We start from the raw sequence: 26,973 nt of genomic DNA, 5'->3' as shown, positions 1-26,973 counted from the left end.
TACTTTAAAATCCAAATTGGTAAACTTTAAGATTTCAAACTCAGACAATCAGTCTAGGAATAAATTAAAAAACCATGACACATTTAACTCTGTCTTTGGAAAACATGAGGATAGTAAGTGTTATGTGCTACTAAAAGGGCCCCAGAACTGCCTGTTTCATTCAGCGCCTCCACAGTATCAGTAGAGGAACAAAAAGACATGGCTGATTAAGAAAACAGCTATCATAATAGGTGACAAATAAAAGCTACCTGTTATAAAGGTGTACCCACACAAGAAACTTACAGACTCTAAAAAACAAAACGAAAACTAACCAATATTCCAATTAAGCTACATAAAGCCCCAAAGAAGTCTTCACTGCAGTGGAATAAAACACCTCCCTGCTATACCCTTCCTGGTCATCTTTGAAGGGCAAAAGGATGAGGAGGAAAGAAAACACACGAGGCGCCTTGGGTTTAACCTCTGCCCTTTTACCATCCTACTTTGACTCTTCTGATTTTTATGTCTATGTATTTATTTATGCATAATCAGAATCATACAGGAATTCTGCTGAAATCATTAGCAGTGTAGCTCACTGCGGTGCGCAAGACATACCCACGCCATTGTGTGCATCAATGCTGGTGAATTCAATAGTGCCATCGTGACATCTTTTGGGATCTTCTTTATATTCTCTATGAACTCCTTCTGGGCAGTATCGATACGCAAGGCCATAATCTACCAAATACACCTAGAATGTCCAGGCATTAAGGCAAATTAAAGGTGAAATCACTGCACATATACTACTCTGAAACATAGAAATAAAGTAATGTCATCCGACAGTTGATTCGCCTGCAAAGACAAATCACAGTGCTCCAACCAAATTAGATCCAAAATGCACACAAAAGCAAATATTCAATTATGAAACTGACTGCTTTTTTAAAGAACCCATCCTTCTTCTGTTCCTTCTCTCATTCACTCCTCCCCTTCCTTCTTCCTGTAGTGCTGATGACTAAACCCAGGGCAAGTTCTGCACCTCTGAGCTCCATACCCAGCCCAACACTCCTTATTTTTAATGAAAGTGTTAAATGACCATGTTGCTATAGGCCAGATAGTATCACTTGACTTTATACACTTTTCTGAACAAGTGTGTGCTAAACTTGTAATTAATCCTTTCTCCTCAGCGTGAGCAAGCCTTTTAAATCTTATACTTTTTCTTATAGTTTAAAACAAAATTGAGCATAAAGCAAACCATCATACAAGTTGTAATACAAGTGACACCTTCCACAAAGGAAAGCACTGAGTATAAGAATGTACCACAGGTGACACATGATCTAATTGTTCTATTCCGGTTTCTTCACTTGTAAAGTAATTGAATGCCAAATTACTTCACAAAAATATTTCAAAGATTATAATAATGATTGGAAGAATTTTTAAATGAAGCCCTTGTCTACATTTAAACACGATATATTAACATCAACTCTTCAAAATAAAAGCTAAATTTGAATACTACACACTCACGTATCTGTGAGCACACAAAGTCGGCCAATTAATCTACAACACTATTTGCCTTTCTTCTGTTTCACAGCCACTCACTGTATGCATGTGGGCACAGGAGGTAAGTGTAAACCCATCCAAGGCAAACGCCTGGAAAGGTGAGAGAGCTGCAAAACATTCCCATGCAAACCAAAGGAGCATGTTTTAATCCTGTGCAAACTGATGAGTGGTCATTTTTTTTGTTCAAGTTTCTTAGAAGGGGTTTGGTTTTACCAGGCAAACATCCGAAATAAGACGGCTGGGAAAAGCTGAAATGAGTCCTGTGGCTGCCCAAGCCTGTCCATGGGCGCCACAGTACAGCAACTTCTCTCCCACAAGCCGTACCCCCACAGCCTTCATGTGCACCCCAACCGACAGGAGAGGGACAGAGAGTCATATGAGATGCTAGGAGAGGGGTCAGGAGAAGGAGGACTAACTAGACAGTAGGTAAAGGCCGGTCTGAGGAAGAGAAATGGCACTCAGAAGACAGCAAGTAATGACATAATAATCAAAGCACCCAGGGCTGGGGATTTAGCTCAGTGACACAGTGCCTGCCTGGCAAGCGTGAGGTCATGAGTTCGATTCCCGGTACCGGAAAAAAAAAAATAATAATCAAAGCACCCAACACATTTAAAAAACTTAAATCTCCTTTTTTATATGATCAAGTAAGAAGTAAGACTATACATTCACTGCAGTGGCCCAACCAAGAGTATCAACTAAGCCTTGTTTTTATCAAAACCATGAAAGAGCTGCAAGAAAATTGTATACATCTGTCTACTCGAACTAAACTGACCCAATAAAGTAAAATAACCTTGAGTTTTCCTTCTTCCCTTAAACAAAGTAAAATTGACAAAGGGAATGTAATAAAGTAAAAAATGCACATTTGAATTCCAAACACTAAGGGTATACAAATTTAGACAGCTCGGATATTTCTGTAAACCAATTGATTTGAATAATCAACATGTTAAAGACCAAATTTTCCAAGTAACAGAACACTTACATTTGATGGATTTCTTGAACAAAGGAAATAAAAAAAGTGACAATGCAGACAGGCAAACATAATTCATTGGTGTACTATATAATTTTAAGCTTCCACCCCCAAACAGCTATTTGAAATTCATTTTGTATCACAAGCACTTCTTCTGAATATTATTTAGGGCAAAATAGCCAACTTGATAAAGTGCCAACAAACTGCATCAAAAATGTAGAATGTTAACTAGATAAAAGTGTCAAGAAGAAATATTATTATTACCATATCTACTTCAAAAAGTAAAACTTCTGAGTGGGTTCAAGAGTTCAAAGCAACCATATCTGTTTTCAAATGACACCTTTTAAAGAGTAGAAACGAAAGCTGTAAAACTACCTGGTCAGGGTTCTTGTAGCTCAGAAGAAGATTAGAGGCCTTGATGTCTCCATGCACATACTCATGCTCATGGATGTACTCCAGAATATCCAGCTACGAAAGGATCACAAAACAAAATTACTGCAGTACCTCACACCAGCCAGCAGAGGACCGAGCTTCAACACAAGCTGCCTTTACAGTAAAAACAGTATTTAAAGGATAAGAATGTAGCTCACATACAATTCTTAAGCTTAGTTGCAAGACAGCCTTCCGAGAAAATCTTTTGGCATTTGCTTCGTATATTTTCTGAAGGTCACTCCCAAAGCGATCTATTATCATAAACCTATAACTGAAGACAAACAAGAAAAGTCAATGAAAAAAATGTAACTCAGGAAAACCTACTCTGCTGCGGGTACTCTCCTTCCAAAGTAATTTCTTCATGAACCTATTCAGTAAGACAGTATTCTGAGGGGAGGAGGGAGGGATGGGGAGAGATGGTGGGGGGAGAGAGAAAGAGAGAGAGACACTGAGATTTGAAACAATTTCTTCCAACTAGAACCCTCAAGAATTCTGTGCTTTCTTGTCCTGCCTTTTAGCTATTAGGCCTCTTCCTGGTCTCAGCTAGTTACAGTAGGTGATAGTCAGTTTTAAGATAATGCCAATAAAGAGAGTCCAAAACTCTAATAAAAACCAAATCTGACTAAGAATGAGCACTGACTTATCTAGTAGTAAAAGCTGATTTACATTTCTAGATATTAGCTTCCTGCCTGTGAGTAGGCTTCTCTATTTTTAAGGCACAATTCAGCAGAATCAACATTCTATTAAAAATTAAGACTGTCAAGAGATGTTAAACAGCTAAATTCAACAAAACTGTTTAAAAAACATAAAAGGATGGTGCACTAAATATTTAATGGCCAAGATTTGGGGAAGAATAAACACTCTGGAAAATTGAAGAGTTTTGCTTTTGCCACAAGCTCATTATGTCACCTTGGCCAAGTGGCACAACTCCCCCGGGCCACAACTTCCCCACGAGCAAACTCGAAGTGACGCCTCGCCCTTTCTGCACTCCTCCCCAGCTCTGAAACCCTAAGGTTCAGGGTGTACTGAGAAGCACTACAACTGACTTGCAGCTAACACTGTTCAGCTTTTGCTCTGACGATCACTTTTATCTTCAATAGTTTTCCAAATTCAAACTCACTGTATTAAATCATTAAAAATATTGACAAAGCCAGGCATGGCAGCACATGCCTGTAATCCCAGCACTGAGGAGGTTGAGGCAGGAGGACTGCTGTGAGTTTGAGGCCAGCTTGGGCTACAAATCAGTTGAAGGCCAGCCTGAACTGCACAGCTAGACCCTGTCTCAAAAAAATTTAAAAAAAAACAAAAATGACAAAAACCAAGACCACACTGAAAATGTGTAAGATATATTCCAATGGGATACAACTGTGACTGCTCATGATCATGAGAGCAGCCAGCACTTCCAGAACACATGGTATGGATCCCCTAGTACTGCTGATGTGTTCGTGTGCTTTCACCTCAAACCACTGCCTTATTTCTCAGCAGCAAGGGATTTGTCTTCTTGTAACAGTGGAGCCATGCTTTTAACCACCAAGCTACATATACTGAAATAAATGTCAGCCGGGCATGGTGGTGCACGCCTGTAATCCCAGCACTTGGGAGGCTGAGGCAGGAGGGTCGCTGTGAGTTTGAGGCCAGCCTGGGTTACCTAAGCAAGCTCAAGACCAGCCTGAAGTGCACAGCGAGACCCTGTCTCAAAAAGACATACATACATGAAATAAATGTCAGTAGGATACAAAAATCCCACTTACATGTAGAACTCCATCATAAAAATACAATATGGCAAGTTTAATAGGGAAGGAAGAGCTAACACTGAAAGACAATTTGTCAAAAGAAAATTTCTACCCCCTTTTTAACTGCAAAAGAATTAGAGCTCCTCCTGTCTACACATCTTTTAATAAATAAAATAACTGATGTTTGTAAAGATAAAGTGACTTTTTCAAAGTCACAGAACTAGTGGAAAATATACTCGTTTATGTAAGATCTCCTGGTACCCTGACTTCTAAAATAATAATTTCCTTTGTATAATAGGTTCTGAAAGGTCTCCAGAGATGACACCAGGACATATGTACATGTTTGCTTTTACAAATAAATGACGTACATAATTATTATAATAATATCTGAGTAACAGTACAACCTCCGCTGACAATGTGAAAGACAGTTAAAACAAAATGGCTTACTTCCACATGAGGTCTATTAAAAAAAGATTTTAGGTAGGTCTTTGTTTATATTCATAGATCACCCCACTAGTACTCTAAAACAATCCTTTAATCTCCTCAGTACTCTAATAAATTATAACTGTCAACTAAAGCATGACTCTATAAATTGCATAGAAACTGTTACCACATTCTTCTGGAAAGACGGCTCTATCACTGAATAGTGAAGTGAAGGTTATTTCTGAGTGACTCCTCTAAAGTAAAACCTTTGACACATATTTTTTGTGGGGATTTGGATAAAACAATTCAAGGAATGGGAAAATATAAACCAGTCAAATGATTTCATAAGCAGTTAACATCTTTACCGTTCTAAGTGCTAATGCTGCTCTAAGTGATAATACATAAATCATATATAAATTGTATAAAAATATACATAAAAATTCAAAAGAGTTAGTGAAAAGTAGGGATTTTTGGAGGTGGAGGACTGGAGGAATAATGTTACTATTTCTTTACTTTTAAAAATTCTATAATGGGCTGGGGATTTAGCTCAGCGGCAAAGCGCCTGCCTGGCAAGCGCAAGGTCGTGAGTTCGGTTCCCGGTACCAGAGAAAAACCAAAAAAAAATAAAATAAAATAAAAAAATAAAAATTCTATAATGATTATTCTTAGGAGCCTCAACCTAAACAATAAACCAACACCTCACACATGACCCTTAAGGGACGGACCGTTCTACATGTCAGTCTAGAGCAGACCCAGGCAGAGAGAAAAGCAGGGATGAGGAGGAGGCTGGCTAGCGTGTGTCTGACGCATCCGGTGCCCTGGAGCCTCTGAGGCTCTACTGGTGCCCTTGCAAGGCAGCTTAGGTCGGCCTTCCAACCGCTGCTTTCCCAGTGTCTGCTCAGCTCACAGCAAACTTGTTCCAGCAAAACTGTTCATAACAAAAAGTGGCATGTGATTCCAAGGAGTCCCTCTATTCCCGCAGAGATGAGCAGGTCTCAAATAAACAGTGTGGCCGCCTACCCAAGCACTGCCCCCCTCTCGGTGGTTTCTGACAGAGCTCCACCTGGGATGGGCGCTCCATCCTCTTCCAGAGGATCACGTGATTCTCCGAGTCAGTTACTATGACCGCTTTGCTCCTGCCAGTGACTGTTTTATGAGCACTGATCAAATTCTACCCAGAAAACCCAAGAGGAAACGTGCTGTGGCACCCAGGGAAGCCGTCCTGGCCAGAAAGGGAAGCTGACTCAACATCAACACTACTTTCTGCCCCTGGGCGCTGCATCTGCACGTGAAACCTAGAAATGGGGCAGCCACAGCGAAACCATAAAAGGAAGCGCTCACAGGGGGCGGAGACAAGATGAGGGCAAAAGTGCCAGGTAAGGAACCTATTCTATAGGCCTCCAGTTCCAGACTAAACCTCCTCGCCAAGTCTCACTACCAGCTTTACCCCACGCAGTTCCATTCATTCATTCAAATACTGAAAAGCCACCAATTATCTATTAACGTACTAGGGGTTTTCTCCAACCCAACTAGGCCAACAATATCTTCTCTATTCTCTCAATTCCTAAGACATCTAAGAGTCAAAAATCTCACAAGTTAACACTTCACTGTACTCTAAATGTTTCACACATGTTTGCTTTCTCTGATCAGCCACAGTGAAACCCTTATAAAGAAAAGGATTCTAATTTTCATGGGCAGATTAGTTATTATTAAATATTAAACAGAATCGTAAGGATTCTCTTTTGTGTAAAGGACATAGGGTGCGTTTGTTTCAAGGGCAAAACAAAAACACACAGGGCCTTCTCGGCTTTGTCCCTACTTGTCCCCTAGCGTCCAGTCCATGGATACAGCTCTGCCGCCCCCAGGCCCATGGCACCAGGCTGTAGCTGGGGAAAGCAGAAGGCAGGGATGACGGCTTCCTGGTTCATCTCACCCTCTGCCTGCCACACACACTCCACACAGCCAAAGTGAAGACCTACTGGTGTTCTGGGCACTCACTAAATGATTCTTAACTAAACCAGCTTGATAATAAATGCTCAAAAAAAAAAAGGAAAAGAAAAACAAATCGTATGGTTTTTACCTTTTTCCATTTTTATCATGTAGTCCAGATCCCCAATACTTAGGAACACCAAGGTACTTCAGTTTGTGGGTATGAATCCATTTCTGGACTGTAAGTTAAAACAGATGCTTGTGATTTCAACCTCTATACAGAAGTTAAAAATTTTTAAAACCAAATCATTAAGAGCAGAATGTTTATAAATGTAGCAAGATTTCACCTTTACTTATAAATCTGGAAGATCAATATGACCAATAAGGACAAAAAATACTTTACAATCAATGAATTTTTATTAACCTACAAAACTGTTACCCGGCCTCTAACACTGCTTTTAAAATGAAATTGTAAAAAGCATTTTTAAAAATCCAAAACCATAGTACTGCAATTGCAGTTAATCTTTGATTATGAAAATGATTACCTGTTTCCATAGAAAGAATTCTTTTTTCTTTTTGTTTTTTGAGACAGAGTCTCACTATGTATTCCAGGCTGTCCTTGAACTTGCTTACGTAGCCCAGGCTGGCCTCAAGCTCAAGCAATCCTCCTCCCTCAGCCTCCCCAGTGCTGGGATTACAGGTGCACACCACCATGCCCGGTTAATAGGAAGACATTTTTCACTCCAGTCTGTAAGTACAGGCTTTCTTCCCTTCGACCTTAAAGTAATTTCTTCAACCAGCAAATCAAGATCTTGGACAGATGAAAGCTTTTCTCCCATCCTACCAGAGGTCCAGGATGCTCAGAAGGAAGAGGATGGAAGGACAGAAGGGGACCAGAACATCCGTTCTATCTCCCCAATCTCTGTTCTAGCTCTCCTCTCACCAGGCTGTGTTCTCCAGAACTTAAGAAAATAATCAAAAAGATCTGGAATGCTTGAGTCAACTCAGACTATGGCTCTCAATTTTCAACATTTCCTAAAACATGTATCATTTATTACCGTTAGTCTATTATTGATGTAGGTAAACTTTTAACAACTAAGAAATCAGACTTCATATAAATCTCATTTAAATGAAATACATTTATAAAGCCAAGAAAAAAAACAGGATCTTAAAATGTAATACTCTAAAGACTTGGCTTACCCCTACTCCCCCCAAAATAAAGAAAAATAAAAAACTAGTAATTTTAAAAGTATAAACATGTGAAGTGTATTTCTTACTTTGCTCTGGTTTAGCAGCTCGTTGGTAGAACTTTAATTCAGTAAAAAGAGGGCCATTGTCACTGGGTTCCTTGAAACACAAGAGTTAGTGCGAGCACCCGTTAAATCCTGAGTTATTTTCACTGCAACTTCCAGACACACTAACAAATCAATTTTTTTTTCCAAAAGTTGTACTTTTGATACTTAAATTTCTAACTGTTGAAGTTCAACTCTTCAGAAATGTTTCAGATATTCTCAGAATAGTCCCTAAGTTTTATATGTTTCTCCAGTTCCATTTTCCTAAGTGATAAATTATACAAAATCAGATATACAGCTCAGTCTTTGCATAAGTTTAAGAAAAACGTTTCAACTAATTTTCATCTTTATTAAGCTCTCCCTTAAGCAACAAAGAGAACCATGTTAAATGTATCATGAAAGGGCTACAAGATATTTCTGAGATTTAATAACATCTCAATGCCTGATTTAACCAATTAGTGGCAAAATCCATTTCCTTTCCTGTTTCGGATTACAGCCCTACCTAGCGTATCAGGATGGTAGAAACAGCCCTTACACAGCCAGGGCCTCCAGAGCAAACAAGCACTGTCCGCAAAACTGCAGCCCTTCCTTCCTCACGTCCACACCACGTGCTCCAAAACAAAGGCTCATTCCCACATGACAACTTCCAGCCAGAAAGCACACACAGCTGCATCACAATTGCTTTCTACCAACCTTACTAGACTGTATTAATTTCATATTTTAAGCAACACTTACAATTAAAACTATTTTTAAAGAGGCAAACATTCACACAAACGTATTTGCACACTAAGAAATAACAACCTGTAAGGCATTTTGCCTTTTTAAGTAAGTACTCAAAAGTGAAAAAGATCTTACAATTTTATGGGCTCTTTCAGTAACGAATTTTGTCTAACATCAGTTAGTATTAAGTTCAGTATTTCGTGTTGGTTATTATCTTGTTTATTAAGAATCAGAGGGAAAAATTTAAAAGGAGTAAAAACTTCAAGTTAAGAAGGAAACATCTGTCAACTAATTTGAGAGTTGCTTCTCTTTTAAGGCTTGGCAAAAAAATTATTTGGGGTGGAATACCTGGATAGCTGGAAGTCAAGGTTCAATAAAGCATTAAGAGAACTGACAAATGATGGCTATTACCTTAACTGAGAGAAAACTTGTAAAAATAGGCTGCTCGAGATGTCTTTGGCAAATACTTAAAATATGTTTTTTTTTCTCCAATGCAAAAACCCTCAGCTGCTACAAAGTTAATTTTGCTGCTTAAGGTTTAAATAAAACCACTTTTATATACACAGTTCTACTAGTGCTGATGTTTTGCAATTCAAAAATAGGTATATCCAGTTAAAGTACTCTCAGGAAGACTCTGCCAATCTGTGGAGTTAAGCAGTACTAGTTATGAATGAGCATTTAAACAGCAAACAGGCAACCTGTATCACACCTGAAGCCTGCCTGATTTGTCACAGGTAAGCATACTTTGCAGCCTAGTCTTGGAAGAGTGGCGTATTCGGACCTGGCACGTCATCAACGGCTTAAGAACCAGGAACCAATCAACATGCTGACGTAACTGTGCCAAATTCCTAATTTGTGTGCGCAGTACCTCAAGTCTCTCCATAACCTGCGGCTCTTTTCCTAGCAGCAGTGGTAGCCAGAGACAGTTATGACTGTTTCAAGAAAGTAACTGAGCAGGAGACCCAGAATCGGCAGAGGGAATGTATTAAGAGAAGGAATTCTGGTTCACTTTAATTCAGGTCTGAAAGTTTTCCTAAGACAAATCCTGGCTTATTAACACCAGTATAAAATTCTGATTTATTCAGTTTCAACCTATGTCGTATCAACTTTAATTTTCAAGTTTTCCTTCAGGCAATAATTTATTAAACTTATAATAATGAGAATCAACCATATAAATCAGGCCATTATAATGAAAGCCACACCACAACGAAGGCTCTTTGAGCTCATTTCATACTTTTTCTAATCCAATAAGCTTCCATTATAACAAAATAAAGGAGCTACTTCCTTGGCACTGCGCTCTAGCCAAAGCTAGCTATTTCTGTTGAAGAAAATACCTTAACTCATAACTAAAATTTTATTAACATATTTCAAATCTAAAATACTTTGCCAACTCTATAATAGCCAAGATTTAGAAAAGAAATTGGGACTGACATTTTAACTAGAATATCACTAAACGTTTCTTTAAGACTTCTAAGTGTCAAAATGAAGATGACAACAGAAAAAAATTAAAATGTGATATATTTCAATGGCACCATCTAAAAGCAACTGGCTGCCATTTAAAAATGAAGCTGCATAAAGTTTCTTCTTCTTACCAAAAAATTATGATATATGAATTGAAAATTCAGGTCACTTCTCATAACATCAGTGAGGAAAAGCAAACATCAGTCTACGAACTCCTTTCCAGGGGAACTCTGAATACACATTTCTATTTGTTCACACCAGAAAATGACCACAACACAATGAACTGCTGGATTACACTTCCCAAAGGCATAACCTCCACCTCCAGTTCTGCTAGTGACATGACTGCAAAGGGTGAGCACAGCTCAAAGTATTCTTTTTTTGTTTGGTTTGGTTTGGTTCTGTTTTGAAATAGGGTCTTACTATGTTGCCCAGGCTGGCTTCCAACTTACAGTCCTCTTGCCTCAGCCTCCTGCATAGCTGGGATTACAAGCCTGTACCACAGCACCAGGCTAAAAAATGAATTCTTTTATTGTCTTAATTGTTCACAAATTAAAAAAAAGAAAAAAAAAAGACCAACGTAACTTTTATTATCAATTTACTATTTCTTTCACCTCTCCTGAAACAAAATTCAGTATCTGTTATCTAGAAGCAACGAATATAGCTCAGTATCGCTGATGATCAGCATTACTATCACATGGCTGCTTCCACAAGTCAAGGATTAAGGCCCCAGACAAAACCAGAGACCACCCCTAGATAGCAGAATGTTTTCAGCTTGTGCCTAAACATCTATCTTGAATATGTACATCTTAACTTCACTCCAGTGCCAAACGTAGGAAGTCTGTAGGCTTACAGCTCTTTCACAGAACAGATACATCAAACCCAACCAAATTTTTTGAAAGTCTTCCACATTAAGGTGGGAAATCCATACCAGAAACACAGGGTACCTGGCAAGTCTCAACTAAAGGATCACAAAACAAATGTGCATGTACACATGATTCTCTTTAACATAATTAAGGTACTCTGCATGCCAGATTCTACAGTGGTTCGCAACCTTGATGCACAAAATAAACAAGTGGGGAAGTCTACAAACACAGCAATAATCAGGCCCTACACACCGAGATTCTAATGGCACTGTACACCCAGGATTGAGAACCACTGCTTGATATTCTATTGTAGTAAGTCTGATCTCAGAATAAAAAGCAACGCCTTTATTTCTTAAATAACATTTCTGAGGTTTTTTTTCTCTAAAGGTAAAATACATACTCATTTCTGAACACTTGGAAACATTTTGGTATATTTTCTTCATATATAGCCATTTTATAAAACATCTTCATACTACATCTACAGCATGATATTCTGTTTTTTAAATAATTAATTATAAAATTTCCCCAATGAGCAGTATGTGTTCTTTGAAGACATGATCTTTGGGCTGGAAATGTACTCAGTGGCAGACCATGAAGGACTGCGTTTGATTTCCAGCACTGCCACAAAACATAAATAAATTAGAAATTTAAAAAGATCTTTAATACCTATAGTATTTTAAATGACAAATATTCAATAAAAAGTTCTGATTTTAATACAGGAAAGATCTGATACTCATTTTACACACTTGTATTTGGTGATCCATGTCAACTCTGAGTATTATAAACTGTAAGAAGGTAAATTATGAACAGGACTATTCTCAAGAGAAAAGTGAATGGCAGCAAGAAGTTGAGAGTAAATGAATACGAAGAATAGTGAAAAGGTGGTGAAAAATTATGGCTAAAATGTATTTAAAAGGATAAAAAATTATTTAAGGACTGCATAAAGAAAGCTTAAAACAAGTTCCTTATCAAAAAGCTTTAAAATATAGTTAGGGGGATAAACACAAAGAAAAACTAAAAGCAGCTAGTGGCATAGAAGGATATTAGAAGTACAACTGTAAAATAATCGTTACTACAATGAGTAAGACAGAAATCTAAAAGTTCAGAAAATTGAATATGGGGAACAGCAGCTAGCCATTACCCAATTTCTCTTTCAAAGGGAGAGTGGGCAATATTGCTTGGTTATACTATTCCTGAAATATTAAATACAAAAGAGAAACCACCTCAGTATCACTGTACTTATCACAAAGACAAAGAATAATAAAGGACAATGGAAACAGAACTAAATTACAAGATAGGAGGTACAGAGACCCAATCACAGCCCTAAACTTAGCAATGTAACTTGCTCCCTTCACGTACGTACATACGTAAGAAATACCTGTTCCTATCCATTTTTTTTACTTCACAGTGTAAGTAAAAGGGAGAGTAAAATCTCACTGAAAAATAAATGAAATACCACTAACTGCACTAAAGAATATCATAAAATAAACCGTAACTTAAAAGAAGCTCAGAGTGAACTACTTTGAAGATAACACTATGTAATAATATGACAACCACTGTTGATTTGTTATTCTCTTTAAAATTAAAAAAAAAAAAAAAAGGAGAAGAAGAAACTCAGAGCCAGGCGTGGTAGCACACACCTGTAAAAAGAGCATTCTAGGAGGCTGAGGAAGGAGGATATCAAGTTCAAGGCCAGCCTGGGCACTTAGCAATTTAGAAAGACCCTATCTTGATATAAAACTTTCAAAAGGCTGGGGATGTAGTTCTGAGAGAGGTACTCAGTTTTACTCCAAGTACCACAGGTCAGGTTAGGTTAGGTTAGGTTAGGTTAGGTTAGGTTAGATTAATAGGCAGGCAGGCAGGCAGAGGTACCTGGGTACTCGTAGCTAATTGGCTCTAGAAGGTGCGACAAGTACCAAATACAAGTACAAATTGTTTTGGCTGGAAGGGAGAGTATGAGTCACAGGCAGTTGGCACTAGCAAGGTACAGCTCACATGTTGAGCACCAGACGGAGCACACAGACAAAACTTTCAGGTCAAAATGCATGTGCCAGATGCAACAACCTGTAATGTCATCTTGCACCAAGGCACAGTCATACTGTGAATAAACAGCTAGCCAGCTCAGGTCTATAGAACAAAAGAGATGTGGTTATACAGCGGCTTTGTATCCCTCCTGGAACCACCCTGGAACTCTCCTCACACCCAACAGCAGGGGCAGAGATAATCAGATCATCTGGACCTCAAATGTAGAAGTCATAAAGGGGTGAAAGCGACTTGCTTTCTTCTCTCAAGGGAAAGCTTCTGAAAATCCAAAGAAGAAATTAATCTTACCCAGAGATTTTAATTTGTTATATCAGAAACAAGTAAAATAATAATCTGCAATCCCACTTAAATGGTCTAATTTAATGGTAAGAACATTAGTTTCTCTGACTTAACAGCAAGCTGGATAATTCAAAGTGAATATTATTCTGAAATGAGAAAGAAGAAAAATCCCAAAGGAAAGAGTGTCAAGAAAAGGGAAATGGCTGGGCATAGTGTCACATGCCTGTAATCCCAGCTAATCAGAAGGCAGAGAGAGAGGAGCACCACAAGTTCAAGGTCAGCCTGGGTAACTTGGTGAGACCCTGTCTTGAAATTTTAAAAAGGGCTTGGGATATAGCTCAGTGGCAGAGAGCTTGCTGAGCACGCACAGGGCCCTGAGCTCAATTCCCAATCCTGCAAAAAGAGAATAAGAGAAGGGGAGGGAGAGAGAGAGAGAGACAGAGACAGAGACAGAGACAGAGACACAGAGACACAGAGAGACAGAGAGAGACAGAGACAGAGGCACAGAGAAGCAGCGGGAAGGGGAGGGGAGGGGAGGGGAGCAGGAGGGACAGGACAGAAGACAAAACACTGACACTAAACTTTAAAGTCTTTATTGCCATGCCCCAGCACAATCAGCCCTTGTAGTATAAACAAATATAAAAGTGGACAAAAAATAAAAATTTTTATTTTCAAAAATTAGACACGAGGTAGTTCAGGACTATGACCTCGAAAACAGAGGACACAGAGTGGGTCTCATGCCAGCCCTGGCTTCCTCCTGGAGGCACCAGGAGCAAAAGGAGGAGCACGAGGAGACTAGGCGTAGTTCACCAACATGAACCTTACAGGAAAGCCCAATCACAAGATTAGAAAGTTCTACACACTGATATTCCTTACGAACAGACACAAAAACGCTTAACAAAATATTAGCAAAGCAATTTCAGCTTTAGGTAAAAAAAAATCTAATACAACTTGACTGGGGGTGGCAGGCACACAAATATCAATCAATCCATCTGCCACATTCGTAAGAATAAAGGAGGATCTTAGGATCCACCTCAAAGGATGTATGAAAAGCACTGAGAAAATGAACAGAAAAACTATTAACTGGGGTGAAATATTTACAACACATAGACCTGAAAAGAATAACTCTTAACTACACAATTATGAAGGCAAAACCATCCAACTATGATATTTCAGGGCTGGGTACCGGAAATCGAACTCACAACCTTGCACATACCAGGCAGGCATTGTGCCACTGAGCTATATCCCTAGCCCCATCCAGCTAGTTTCTTTTTAATTTAAAAGGAAAAAAGAGGCAACAGAAGCACTACACATACACACACACACACACACCCTGAAAAAGTACTCAAAATTATTACTCACCAAGTAAATGCAAACTGAAACTACAATGAGACACTGCTACATGCCCAATACAACTGCTAAAAGCCTAACAAATACACAGTCCTGACAAAGACAACCCCAATGTTAGAGAGGACATGGAGCAAGCACACTTCTCGTGCATTACTGGTGGATGTGTCAAATGGCACAAACACTTTGGGAACCTGTCCAGTACTTTCTTATAAATTTAGATAGACACCTTCTCTAAAACAGCAATTCAATTCCTGGGTATTTAGCCAAGAGAAATAAAAGCCTATCCCTACTAAAACACTTGTACAAGAATGTTTATAAAAGCTTTATTCCTAACAGCCTAAAACTGGAAATAACCCAGATATCTATCAACAAAGCAATAACATGAAACAAACAACTGCTACACCAACAGTACAGATGAACCTTTAAAACACTGTCCCGAGCATAAGCAGTATGTATGCTATCGTCCCACTTATATAACACTCTAGACTAGGACTAATAATCCACAGCCAAAAAAATGTGGGGAAGTAGTCAGTGTAACTTAGACAAAGGACACAAAATCTTTGGAGCAATAAAAATGTTTTATATCTTAATAGGAGTAAGAAAGAAACAGTTACATGCACTTGTCATAAGTTTTCAAGCTATTCAGTATCTACGTATTTTCCCTATAAAAAAATGCCTCAGTAAAGAAAATATGTTTTTTAAAAGTCACTAAAACAATTCTAATCTAAAATAGCTCCTAAAGGGTAAGATACTTCTTTCTGAAAAGAAAAAAACAAAAAAAAAAAAATTTGAGCTAACTCTAATTGCTGAGTTCTGTAGCCTTTAGGGAAAAAACAAGAGGAAAAGAGAATTCCATGTGTATTTCCCCCAAATAACACATTCTGCTTGCTCTTCTATTTAACAAAAGCATGTTCACCACATATATAAAATAACTCTGGGGAAGGGGAGATACAGATGTTGGTAAGGAAAAAGATGCACAAATAATTTAAAAAACAAAACTAGGAGTAAAATTGAGTATGTTAGTTCACTGATCTAGAAATAGACCTCACGATTCAAATTGTTTATGGCAGATAGGATGTTATCAATCTCTACTCATTACAAACTGATTTCAACATTAGTACAGAAAAAAAGGTCCAGCAATCATAATTAACTAGTTTAATTTACTGAAATGGATGGGGAAGGGAAGAAAACTGAGGACCAACAAAAAGAAGAAGGCTGACCAAGTGGAAGCCCAGAGCTAAATGCAAAATAAAACATAATAAAATTACATAAAGTTATTGCATAGGCTTGCAGGGTATCAATACTAACAGCACCTCCTCTAAACAGCCGAGATGGGAAGAACGCGCTGTGTGGTTTTATTCCGCATCTGCAGTGTTTCCACCCTTTCCTGCACTCGGCACCAAGAGCAGGGCCACGCTAATTCAACAGAGGGCATGGGGGCTTTTCGAACTCAGGATCTTTAAAACTACAAAGCTACTTTCTGGTCACAGTAAATATTTATGAAACATTATTAAAAATGTAATCCCTTACAGTTTAATTAATTCTAGTTACCAAAAAGGATGTTACAGAAAATAAATACTACACTAACTTCTGATGAGAAAAGAGAAAAATTATCTGAAATATTTTCTTACCACTTTTGCAACACAGGGTGCATCACTGCCAACCGATTTTGAAGAATTTGTATCAGCTGTTTAAAAAGTGAAACATATAATATCAGAACAAGTAACACTATAAACATTACAGTAATATTTAGATTGTTACATCTGTAGCTCCTTGATAGAATACATTTCAATTCCCAGGTATGTGTTTCGGCACACCCTTACAGAGCATTTCATCAAGTCTAAGACTTTTACCTATGCTTTAATGTGTGAAACAGGAATGCACCTTACATTTTCTGGTTTCTTCAAACTGATCATCAATTAACCACAGGAAACCCCAAGCTAAACACAGTTAAATATTTAACACAAAAGTACCCATGGTGTTTAACAGCCTGATCCGTACTGTGAATTTCCCAGAGGAGGATAACTGATGCAATTTCTTAAATTTAACAAACTATGAAATTCTATTAAGAAGGAACATCTGGAAGGTAAGAAAAATGGAAGCTCAAGTTCCAAAACACTTTAGTTTGGAAAACACTCATCCACATCAGTATCTTAGGACTCCGGCACTAGAACTTTAAATTGCCATCCAGAACAATTTTAATGTTGATATCTTATTTTATCCAAATGAAGAGGCACTGCTGCCCTGGACCACTAAGTTAGGACTATAAGGCTGCCTATATTTATTAACTAATATTTACCAAATAGCTACAGATGCCGGTTCCTTAGGAAACAGATTTAGCAATGGACAGGAAAAGACAATCCTCACTCTCATGAAACTACTGGTTGAACGGAAACACACAGACAACAAACCAAAGTATGTCTGAAAGTGATTAATGCGATAGAGGGGCAAGTCAGTAGGAAAGGAAGGCGGCAGTGTTTTAGTGCAGGAAGAGACCCCCCTGACCCCCCTGTCACCCAAGCAGCAGCCTCCAGGCAGTAAGGGAATACGCCAGGGAGAACAGGAAAGAGCATTCCAGGCAGACTGCACAAAGGCCCTAAAGTGGGAACACGCTGGACACATTTGGAAAAGAGAGCAGACCGAAGCACCTGCGGGAGAAAACGTGAAGTGAAGTGTCAGCAGCAGGGACTGAACAAGAGGGACCTGACAGATGACATCAGGGTCTGGCTTTTACTAAAATGAGAAAGGATGAGACAGAGAGCCTCTGGAAGGTTTTGAGAGAAGTAGCAACACCAGACCTTGATTTTCAAAAACTTTTTGGGCTGCTTTTGGAGAATGGCATACCTGCAGCAAGGATAGAAGGCAAACCAGTAAGGAACCCTAACAATACCCCAAATGAGAGACAGTGATGGCTTGAACCAGCATGGGAACAGACCAGTGGACTGTGGCCACTTGTATGCAAAAGAGAGCCAATGGGATCCGCTGACAGACCAGAGGAAAGCGCCTGAGGTAAAGGAAAAGGAGGTGCGGACGCTTCCTGGTTTTTGGCCTAAGTAACTGCAAAGAGGAAGAAGCTACCATTTCCTAACGTGGAGAGAACTCCAAAAGGAACTAGCACTTTAGGGTATCTTAAATTTAAGAACCTTACTACACATTCAAGTTCAGGTGTAAAGTAGGCAGGCGGATATACAAGTCTTGAGTTCACAAGGGCAATCCAACTTGGGAAAATATATTTCAGACCATCAACACAGAAATGCTATTTACTGAAAGCCCTAAGACTGGAAGAGATCCCTCAGGAAATGAGTGGAGACAGAGAAGGAGAAACCTAGGACTGAACCCTAAAGCACTCTCATATTAGAAGTCAGAGATGTAACAGGAAGGTGATGGAAACTCCACACAGCCGGGAAGCAGCAGTCTGCAGAAGGGCAACAGCTACATGCCTCAGACTAGGAAGAAACACCACTCATCGAAATGGCCAACATGGACAGACAAAAGAGTTCTGAGCAGCAGCCCAGGGAACATCACTTACATACTAAGGAATAAAGCAGGTTCAGATTCTTCAACAAAATATGAAAACGAAGATAGCATCCCAACATGGGGAAATGAAGAAAAAGAGGTAAGCAAGCTCAAAAAGTCCTTCAAATAATATATGGTGCAAAATAATGCTGGGTACAAGGAAAACGAGAAGCAACGACCCATTGCCAATTTATTGTGCAATTAAAAAAAGCAATCTCAATGCAGCACGGGAAGAATTATGAAAGAGTACCTCAAGGGGAGTATTTGCTTACTACCCACCCAAAACTCAGCTTTGAGGAAAAACAGCAGCAGCAAGGTTATGTAAAATCAAGATCTCAAAGAGGTATCTGCATTGCTATGTTCAGGGAAGCATTGCATACCACTGTCAAGATACAGAAACAACTTAAATGTCCATCAAGGAGAGGGATGAATACCTTGCTGATGCGCAACTCATTAAATTATACAGTGTTCTGTATAACAATTACATTTTAATACAGCTAAATTTTTTAAAGGTTTAATATAAGAACAATATAAAATAGCCTATCCATAATTTTATTTTAACTATATGTTGAAATGGTTTATGGTAGACATTAGTTAAAAAGTATCATGACACGGTTTTTTAAAAGCATCACGTAAAGATCAAGAGGTAAAGGGCAGCATGATGGCTGATGCAGATTTTGAGGTAAAAGAGATGAAAGCAGAGGCTGCATGTAAAGGGTCTTATAAAGAAGAGTTCTTGCCCATTCTTAGAAGTTTGTTCCTTTAAGGGTACTAGGCAGCCACCAAAGCTTTAACCAGGATGGTCACACGATCTGACCGCATGTTAGGTCCCTCAAGCCACAGTGTGAATGAGGACGCATGAGGACAAGAACTGGGCAAAGGAGTCACTGTTACAGTGAAAAAGACACAGTAATGACCTGGCCCAGGAAAAGGGGGGCACAGATAGACCGAAATGGATGCAACTGAGAAGTCACACAGTAGCAGCAGGACCAGAAGAGGTACTGGAGAATAGTCAAGAACACCTTCCCCGCTTTATGCACTCAGATAATCCTCTCCTAATCATGATAGGATCAGCAACAAAAGACAATACACATTTCAGATGCAACTGTGGGACATCCCAGTAGAGATATATCTATCGTAGGCCACTGGCCATGGACCGAACCCAGGAGATCGAGCCCTAGGTTAAAGATAAAAAAACCACGGAAATCAACAACAAAGAGCAGTAACACAAGCCATGAGACTTGATGAGGTCACCTGGACACAGAGGAAAAGTGAGCCAAGGAAGGAAGGTTGAAGAACACAGAAGTGGCCAGAAAGAAGACTAAGCACAGCCAGGAACACGGGGACAGGGTGTTACCGTGGGAGATGACGGACCCAATTTGTACGGGAAAGATGAGCGTACCAAATGCTTCACAAAAAAGCTCAAAGACAGTCAAAGGCAATCTTTGAGATCCGTAACAGGATAACAGAAACTGCCAATAATTTTAAATATGGCAGCTTCTGTGTATCAGGAGTCACAAAAAGATAAACATTCAAGTACATTCCTACTTCTCCAGGTTGACCAACGCAGGTTTACAGAGTGAAATTTTATTATACAGCACTGTCAAACCACTGGACATTCAAAATAGTTACTATTACATGGCACATTTTAATAGTAATGCAAGTAAAACAGCAGATGCACATGCTAAACAAGTTCCAAATTTGCAAAATGTTGTAAAAGCAAACTGATGCAAAATGAAGGTCTTCTTGTTTAGAGCCAAGTTCCTCTTAATATGTCCTAAGTCCACACATCCTACAGTAGACAGCTTCTATAATATACCACTTCCTCTAAGTCCCAACGTCAAAAAACACATACCCGGCTAATAGAATTTTCCAACATATCCTCTTTCTATTGAAATGGGTTTGATTCCATATAAAACAAAGATGTATTTCTCAAAGGCAAGTGCCATCTGCATACAGGAGTCATGTATATAAAGACAGGGTAAAATATTAAGCTATGGTTTTGGTTTTGGTTTTGGTTTTGGTTTTGCAGGACTGGAGATTGAGCCCAGAACCTGTGTACTGAGCTACATCTCAAACCCTTTTTATTTTGAGACAGGGACTGACTAAGTAGCTAAGGTGCTCAGGTTGGGCTCACACTTGTGATTCTCCAGCCTCGGCCTCCCAGACTGCTGAACTATTTTATGAAGCCAGGCCCAGAGATTGCAGTTGTCCAGCTACAGCCCACTGGTTTTGGTGGTTAGAAGGGTGGATAAAGCAGCTGTTCTTTAGTCTGTGTCATTGATTCTCAAACTTCAGCACACATTGGGATCACCTACAATACCAGTTCAAACAAAGCCAGGCCCTTCCCTAGTTTCTGACATGCAGGTCTGGTGTGGGAGCTCGTGCATTTGCATTTCTAAGAAATTTCCAGGTGATGCTCATCTGTACTGCAGTGTTAGTATGCTAAGACACTGCTTGAAAGAAAAATTTAAAAAGCAGTTCAAATGCTAAAATTAAAATTGTACAATTTCCAAGGCAGAAATAACCAAACAGTTAACTAATTAAAATTAGAGGTGAAATGAGAACACAGAATTAAAAAGGGAAATATCAAAAGCAAACATGAATACAATGTATTCCTAATATTCTTGGTGAAGCAGACAGCTTTACAAGCAATCAAGTAAAATATTTTTTAAATCAGTAATTTAGTTAAACCTACAGAATTTCAGGGTCCCACATGGACCCTACATGGTTCTCCAAAAATTTCAAGGTAAATGTGCTATTTAATGGTGATTTCATTAGGCCTAATATACAGTTTCTAGGTTATTCTTCTAATCCCACTACAATGACTATGAGAGTTGTAAAGAAAGAAAAAACTCCACCATCTGTAAAAAAAAATCTGTAAAACTAGCCAAAAACAGCAGGACTGGGTGAAGAAATAGTTACCCATGGCTTCTTCTGACTCTCAAAAAATGCCAAGATTATACAAAATCTTAAAAATCTGAAGTCATAGTGCTCACTAGTGACATTACTAGATATTTTGTCCCCCCTTTTCCATTATGATTAAATGAGTAATCTGCTCCTCTACTCCTATCAGAGATGCATTTTTGCCTAATCATACAAGATACAGATTGTTAGGAACACCCAGTAATAGCACAAAAATGAAAAACCTAGATTTTCAAAAAGGCATCAAAATTCTTTGGATTGATGACTAGAAGTAGTCACACACTTACCAAGATATATACAGCCAAAGCCACCTTGGCCAATGGGTAATCCTAGCTTCCATTCTTTTTTTGACAGGTCGGTTATTATCTCCCCAGCTGCGAAGTGTTCCGCAAGACGTCTCTTTGCAGGGCCCTGTCTTCCAGCTTGGGCTGCTTTTACACGAGGCATTTTCACTATAATACAGAACAAAGCAACACATATACTCAGTGTTCAAAACATTGTTCCCTAAGGAACGGAATCTGGTCAGATTCCCACCTACCCCAAAACCTAAGAAAGAACATCTCTTAATACAGATTTATAATGGCTCAAATCCTATTTGATTATTCAGCTTTGGAACTGAGACAACACATAAAATGATCCATGCAGTCACTTTCAAGAAAATATTTAGTTTTTAGTTCCAGTGCCACATCACCGGTGACTAAAATGCTACTCAATAATTTAAAAAGTTCAGGGTAAAGGAGCCTACAATTACAATGCACACTTTAGAGTAACACAAAGAGGGGTTTATAAGGACAGTATTGACATGGTAAGAGGGAAAATACAATACAAAATGAAAGGCCAGGGGTACTCGGGGCACAAGAGTAGATGCTTTACGTGAGTTCCCATTCATCCTCAAGACCGTGTGAAGACTGCACTATCATCTCCATTTAATAAATAAGGAAATCAAGCCTCAGCAAGCTAATTATGTGGTGGAACATGAGAATTTGCACTGACTACCTGGTTAGAAAGCCTCACCAACATGCTCCACCGCTACAGAAGTCACCTTTCATGAGTGACAAAGAGAAACTGTGTCTGTCTAGTGATTTGGGTTCACAGAAGAAAGCATAGCTGATGCCACTCAGCACCCCTGCTTCCCCTCTCACTAGCTATCCTACAAGAGATGACTGAGTTCACTTTTCTCACCAATGCAGAAGTTTGACATAATATTCAGGGGAAGCAGTGTCAGGGTTGCTGAAATGGAAAGACCCATACTACATTAGATTAGAAATCGGCAGCAAATACCCACACCTTCATTCTACAACACGAATTCCATACAGACAAATAAATGTTCCTTATTCGTTCCACTTTTGATAACAGTTAGCTTGCTGATCTTGATCAAGTAGCTTCTCTCCTACTTTCAAAAGCCCTCAAGTGTAACCCTTCCTTGTGTAAAGGACCTCAGCTGATATTTGTGCATGTGCACACATGGCTGTGTATGTGTTGTATAATTTCAAACACTCAGATCCATAAATGCTAACAGAAAAGGATTTACCTAATATTCCACAGTTCCCTAAAAATGAAGCAAAGATACAGCAAAGACAGGAGAGTGATAAGAATTAAATTAGTCTGCAGTTCTTGAAATCATTATTTAAATGAAAAAAGTCTGCTAGGATGTGACATAAATTTACATTATATAAGCAGTGCAGTTTTGAGCCCAGATATACTAAATATCTAGATACTACATCAGATGGGAAATTTTTAGCAAATACCCACCCATCGCTCTACAACACAAATTCCACACATGCAAATAAATGTTCTTTATGCATTTATTGGGAAATGTTTTATTTAATTTTTTCCCAAAGAATACGCAATGCATCTCTCCTATCTAAATCTTCTCTCAGATAACAAAAACATCTTCAAAGTACAACAGCTATTTCTTCATATCAATTTATCCTCATAATTACTGTGCTGTCAGTCCTTGGTGGAATTTTCCTGAGTTAAATTTTAGAGCCAACCATAACAGCCTAGCCTCAAAACACCAAAAAGGCAGCCTATAAACCTGTCGTACAATACCAGCTAAAAGTAACAACTAAAACACACAGTACTTACAAGTACTAAAATGGACCCCTTCTACAGTTCATCCAACTTTATCAAATCACGAGTAATCTCCCACCTGATTATTTCCTAATAGTAGTCAAAATATTTTACAATAAATTAATTTTTCTGTCACCCAAAATAGTGACCGGACAATACTTTGTATTTTTCTAGAATTCTTTTCCGTAAGTAACAAATACCACGTTTTATCTTGAGACCATAACGTTAAGTGAAATAAATCTGCCACAGAAGCTGAAATGTCATGTGGTTTCTCTTATATGAGAAACCCTACATATAGATGAATTAAAGAACAAAATGAAGGATATCATAGGAAATGGAGACAGATCTTTTGCAAAAGGGAAGGGGACCAAGAACGGGAGGGAGGGGATGAGAGGGAAGGAATGAGAGGGAGGGGAGGACAGGGGGACATAAAGAAAAGAATTAAGATGTGTTGTGTCCGTGTACCAACTGCCCACAATGAATGTCAACATTAATACTACAAACATGTACTAATAAAAAATAAAATTTTTATTAATAAATAAAATAATCTGGCTTGGCACCTAGTCAATATAAAACTGTGGTCAAAAGAGTGTTTTTCCTGCAAATAAAGCTGTTTGCTTTTATTTTTAGCTTCACTCCTGTGTCCAACCAAATGAAACTAATTGTAATAATTAATTAAGACTTGGAATGCTTTTCTCTCCTAAAAATAGTTCCACAGAACAGTATTATCACAGTTAACGCAGAACTCAGTAGGGGCAGCAGCACGGTGTTTAACTTCCCTAAATCCTACCCCGCAAACCAGACAAGTTCAAAGGAGCAAAAAATGCACAATCCATGTAAAATATCTACAGTAAAACTGGGCGACGGTACCCTCTCTTCCCAAAAGCCCCAAACTTTGAGTGGGGAAAGGCAAACCAGGCGTAACTCTCAAAACTAACCAGCCAACGTGTCCACCAGAGCAAAGCCCCACCTGAAGAGAAAGTACGAGGGATATAATCCACAGCGAGCACCACAGGGTAAGGGGAAAGAGCGAGTAAAAGCGATCTGCGAGGCAGCACGCAGATCTGGGACACTACACCAAATGAAAGAGAGAGCCTGGGGTTAGAGAAGGACAAGGTTAAACTGAACCACACCAACTGAAAGTGTACATAAAGGAAAACGAACTGCGTGTCAACCTCAGCGGCCAAAAGGGAATAGAGGCTGACTCTCACACAAAGCTGACACTAAGGAAGAAAACGTCCCTTCAGAAAAACAATTCCTCCCCCAAAATTAAGAACTACAAAAGCTTCAAGACAAGAAATTTTTCATGTAGGGGAAACTAACATGAATCAGAATTAGAAAAACATTAGGTGATATAAGATAATAATTAAAAGACAAAGGGCTAGGTATAGTAGAACAAGAAGATGCACTTGTTAGCTGTGTTCAATCCCCACCACAAACACACAAAGGCAAAATTATTCCAGAGACAAAGACTAAATAAAAAGGAACACATACTGAATAAAATTTTAAGTGGCTTAAAAGAACTATAAAGTGAAAAGGAAAAATAAGTCAAAAAGAACAAAAAAGGTAAGTACTTCAAGAGAAAAATCACAAATTCAGAATACGGAAAAAGAAAATCCCATATATATATATATTTATATAGATAGATAAAGGTATATATCATTTTATATATATATATACACACACACATCAAATATACGTGTGTACCGAAGAAAACTGAAGTGCACATACTCCAAAGCAGTATCAACACAGAAAAGGCGAAGAATCTACCGGAGAAAAAGGCTCATTTATCCAAAATGACTACAGACAGACTTACGTCACCACGCAGTAAATATATATTTACTTGTAGAAGTGAGACCGGGAAACGGTTATAAAGGAGAGAATACGGAAGACGTACATGTTCTGACAATGTAGACATAACCATAAAAAATGGGAGAACCTATGCAAAAGCAGCTTCCTTTCAGTAATCATATTACGCTAATACCTGCCTTTGCTAACTCAGGCTCTTGTGAGTACACGTGCAGAACAGCATGAGTGAGTACAGTAGTCCCGCACCAATCCTTTCAGCTACCTAAGGTCAAACAAGGTCTGAAAATATTAAATGCAAAATTCCAGAAATAAAACACATGTAACTTTAGACTTCAGGCCTTCCTGAGTGGTGCGATGAAATCTTGAGCCATCCCCGTCTGCCCAGCCTGGACGTGCCTCATCCCTTTGCCCAGTAAATCCACGCAATGCTTGTGTTCGAGCAGCCAAACACTACTCACTCTACCTCATCAGGGAAGCATCACAAGAAGGATGAGTATACTACACCAAGTTACTTGAGACACACCAAATTCACTAAAAATTATTACAGTATATTGTTAAAATATTTTTATTATTGCTAATTTCGTACTGTGCCTAGTTTGCAAGTCAAAATTTATCACAGGTATTATGTATAGAAACAAACAGCAGCACAGGGTTGAGTACTACCTGCAGTTTTAGACCTTCACCGGAGGACCTGAATTTCTCTACATACCAGAATTAGGTGACATTCTCGGGATATTATACCCTGTGTCCTTAGCACAATTCAATATGGAAAAAGGAGACACAACAAGAGAAAGAAGTAGTACAGTTGAAAATGCTATAGTTGAAAATGCACTTAATTCATAAGTTTATGTTTTGCACAAAGCCCTAACATACACACACATATATATAACATACACACACACAATATATGTGTGTGTGTGTGTGTATGTGTATATATATATCACTGTTCCAGCCACAAAAACTTTAAAAACAATAACCAGCATAATAACAAGAAGCATTCCTAGCATATGAGCTGTATTCTTGAAATCCTGTTTCCATTAAAGAAACCAGGCCCCTTGAAGAAATTACTGATTCCAGGTCTGGAGTTGGAATCTATAAGTAAAGGTTGGAACATCTTGTGACACTAAACGGTGAGAAAGCCAGCAAAAAATTACAACAGTTTAAGCCAAATATGCCAGGTCTAAAGAGCCAGCCTCAAAGATGGGAAAATTTGAGTCAATAAAGTCAAAACCACAATGCATTAAAACACATAAAATAAACACATCTAAAAGTTCATTAAAAAAATCTAAGTGAATAAATATCGACAGGGTAATAGGAAACCACTTCATTGCAAGAAGTGGTGAATCAAGGACTGTGCTTTATTTCCTAAACGAATTGTACCAATGGGCAACCAAATAGAAGATGAAGAAAAATTTCTCTTTATAGAAGAATTTAAGCTAATACATGAAAAAATGGTGATAGGTTATTACCATCATCATCAATCCCATCTCCTAATGAATTAATGGGTCCAAACATTAAGTACTGCTAGCTGCTAACATCAATATATGAGTGATATCCATTTGTCTCCTGATAAAAGAACATCACCATCACCCTCAAAGTTATCATACAAAAAAAAATATATATATATA

General features: G+C 38.6%; 1 protein-coding gene across 3 annotated transcripts in view; it reads right to left on the bottom strand.

Moving 5' to 3' along the window:
• The window catches only part of Vrk1 (vaccinia related kinase 1), an 86,190-nt gene that overhangs the window by 29,733 nt on the left and 29,484 nt on the right, over window positions 1-26,973 (bottom strand). For all 3 annotated transcript variants that reach the window (XM_005390408.2, XM_005390407.2, XM_013517272.1), the window contains 7 exons: window positions 21,751-21,915; window positions 16,654-16,709; window positions 8,292-8,361; window positions 7,166-7,253; window positions 3,092-3,200; window positions 2,873-2,965; window positions 592-724 (listed from right to left, as the gene is read on the bottom strand). In XM_005390408.2, the coding sequence (XP_005390465.1) occupies window positions 592-724; window positions 2,873-2,965; window positions 3,092-3,200; window positions 7,166-7,253; window positions 8,292-8,361; window positions 16,654-16,709; window positions 21,751-21,910 (709 nt within the window). In that variant the 5' untranslated portion in view covers window positions 21,911-21,915. Of the gene's footprint in view, window positions 1-591; window positions 725-2,872; window positions 2,966-3,091; window positions 3,201-7,165; window positions 7,254-8,291; window positions 8,362-16,653; window positions 16,710-21,750; window positions 21,916-26,973 lie in introns of those variants that run through there.

Source organism: Chinchilla lanigera, unplaced genomic scaffold, assembly GCF_000276665.1.
Source record: "Chinchilla lanigera isolate Chin_1 unplaced genomic scaffold, ChiLan1.0 scaffold00037, whole genome shotgun sequence".
Lineage (NCBI taxonomy): Eukaryota > Metazoa > Chordata > Mammalia > Rodentia > Chinchillidae > Chinchilla > Chinchilla lanigera.
This window is presented reverse-complemented; position numbering and strand designations above follow the sequence as displayed.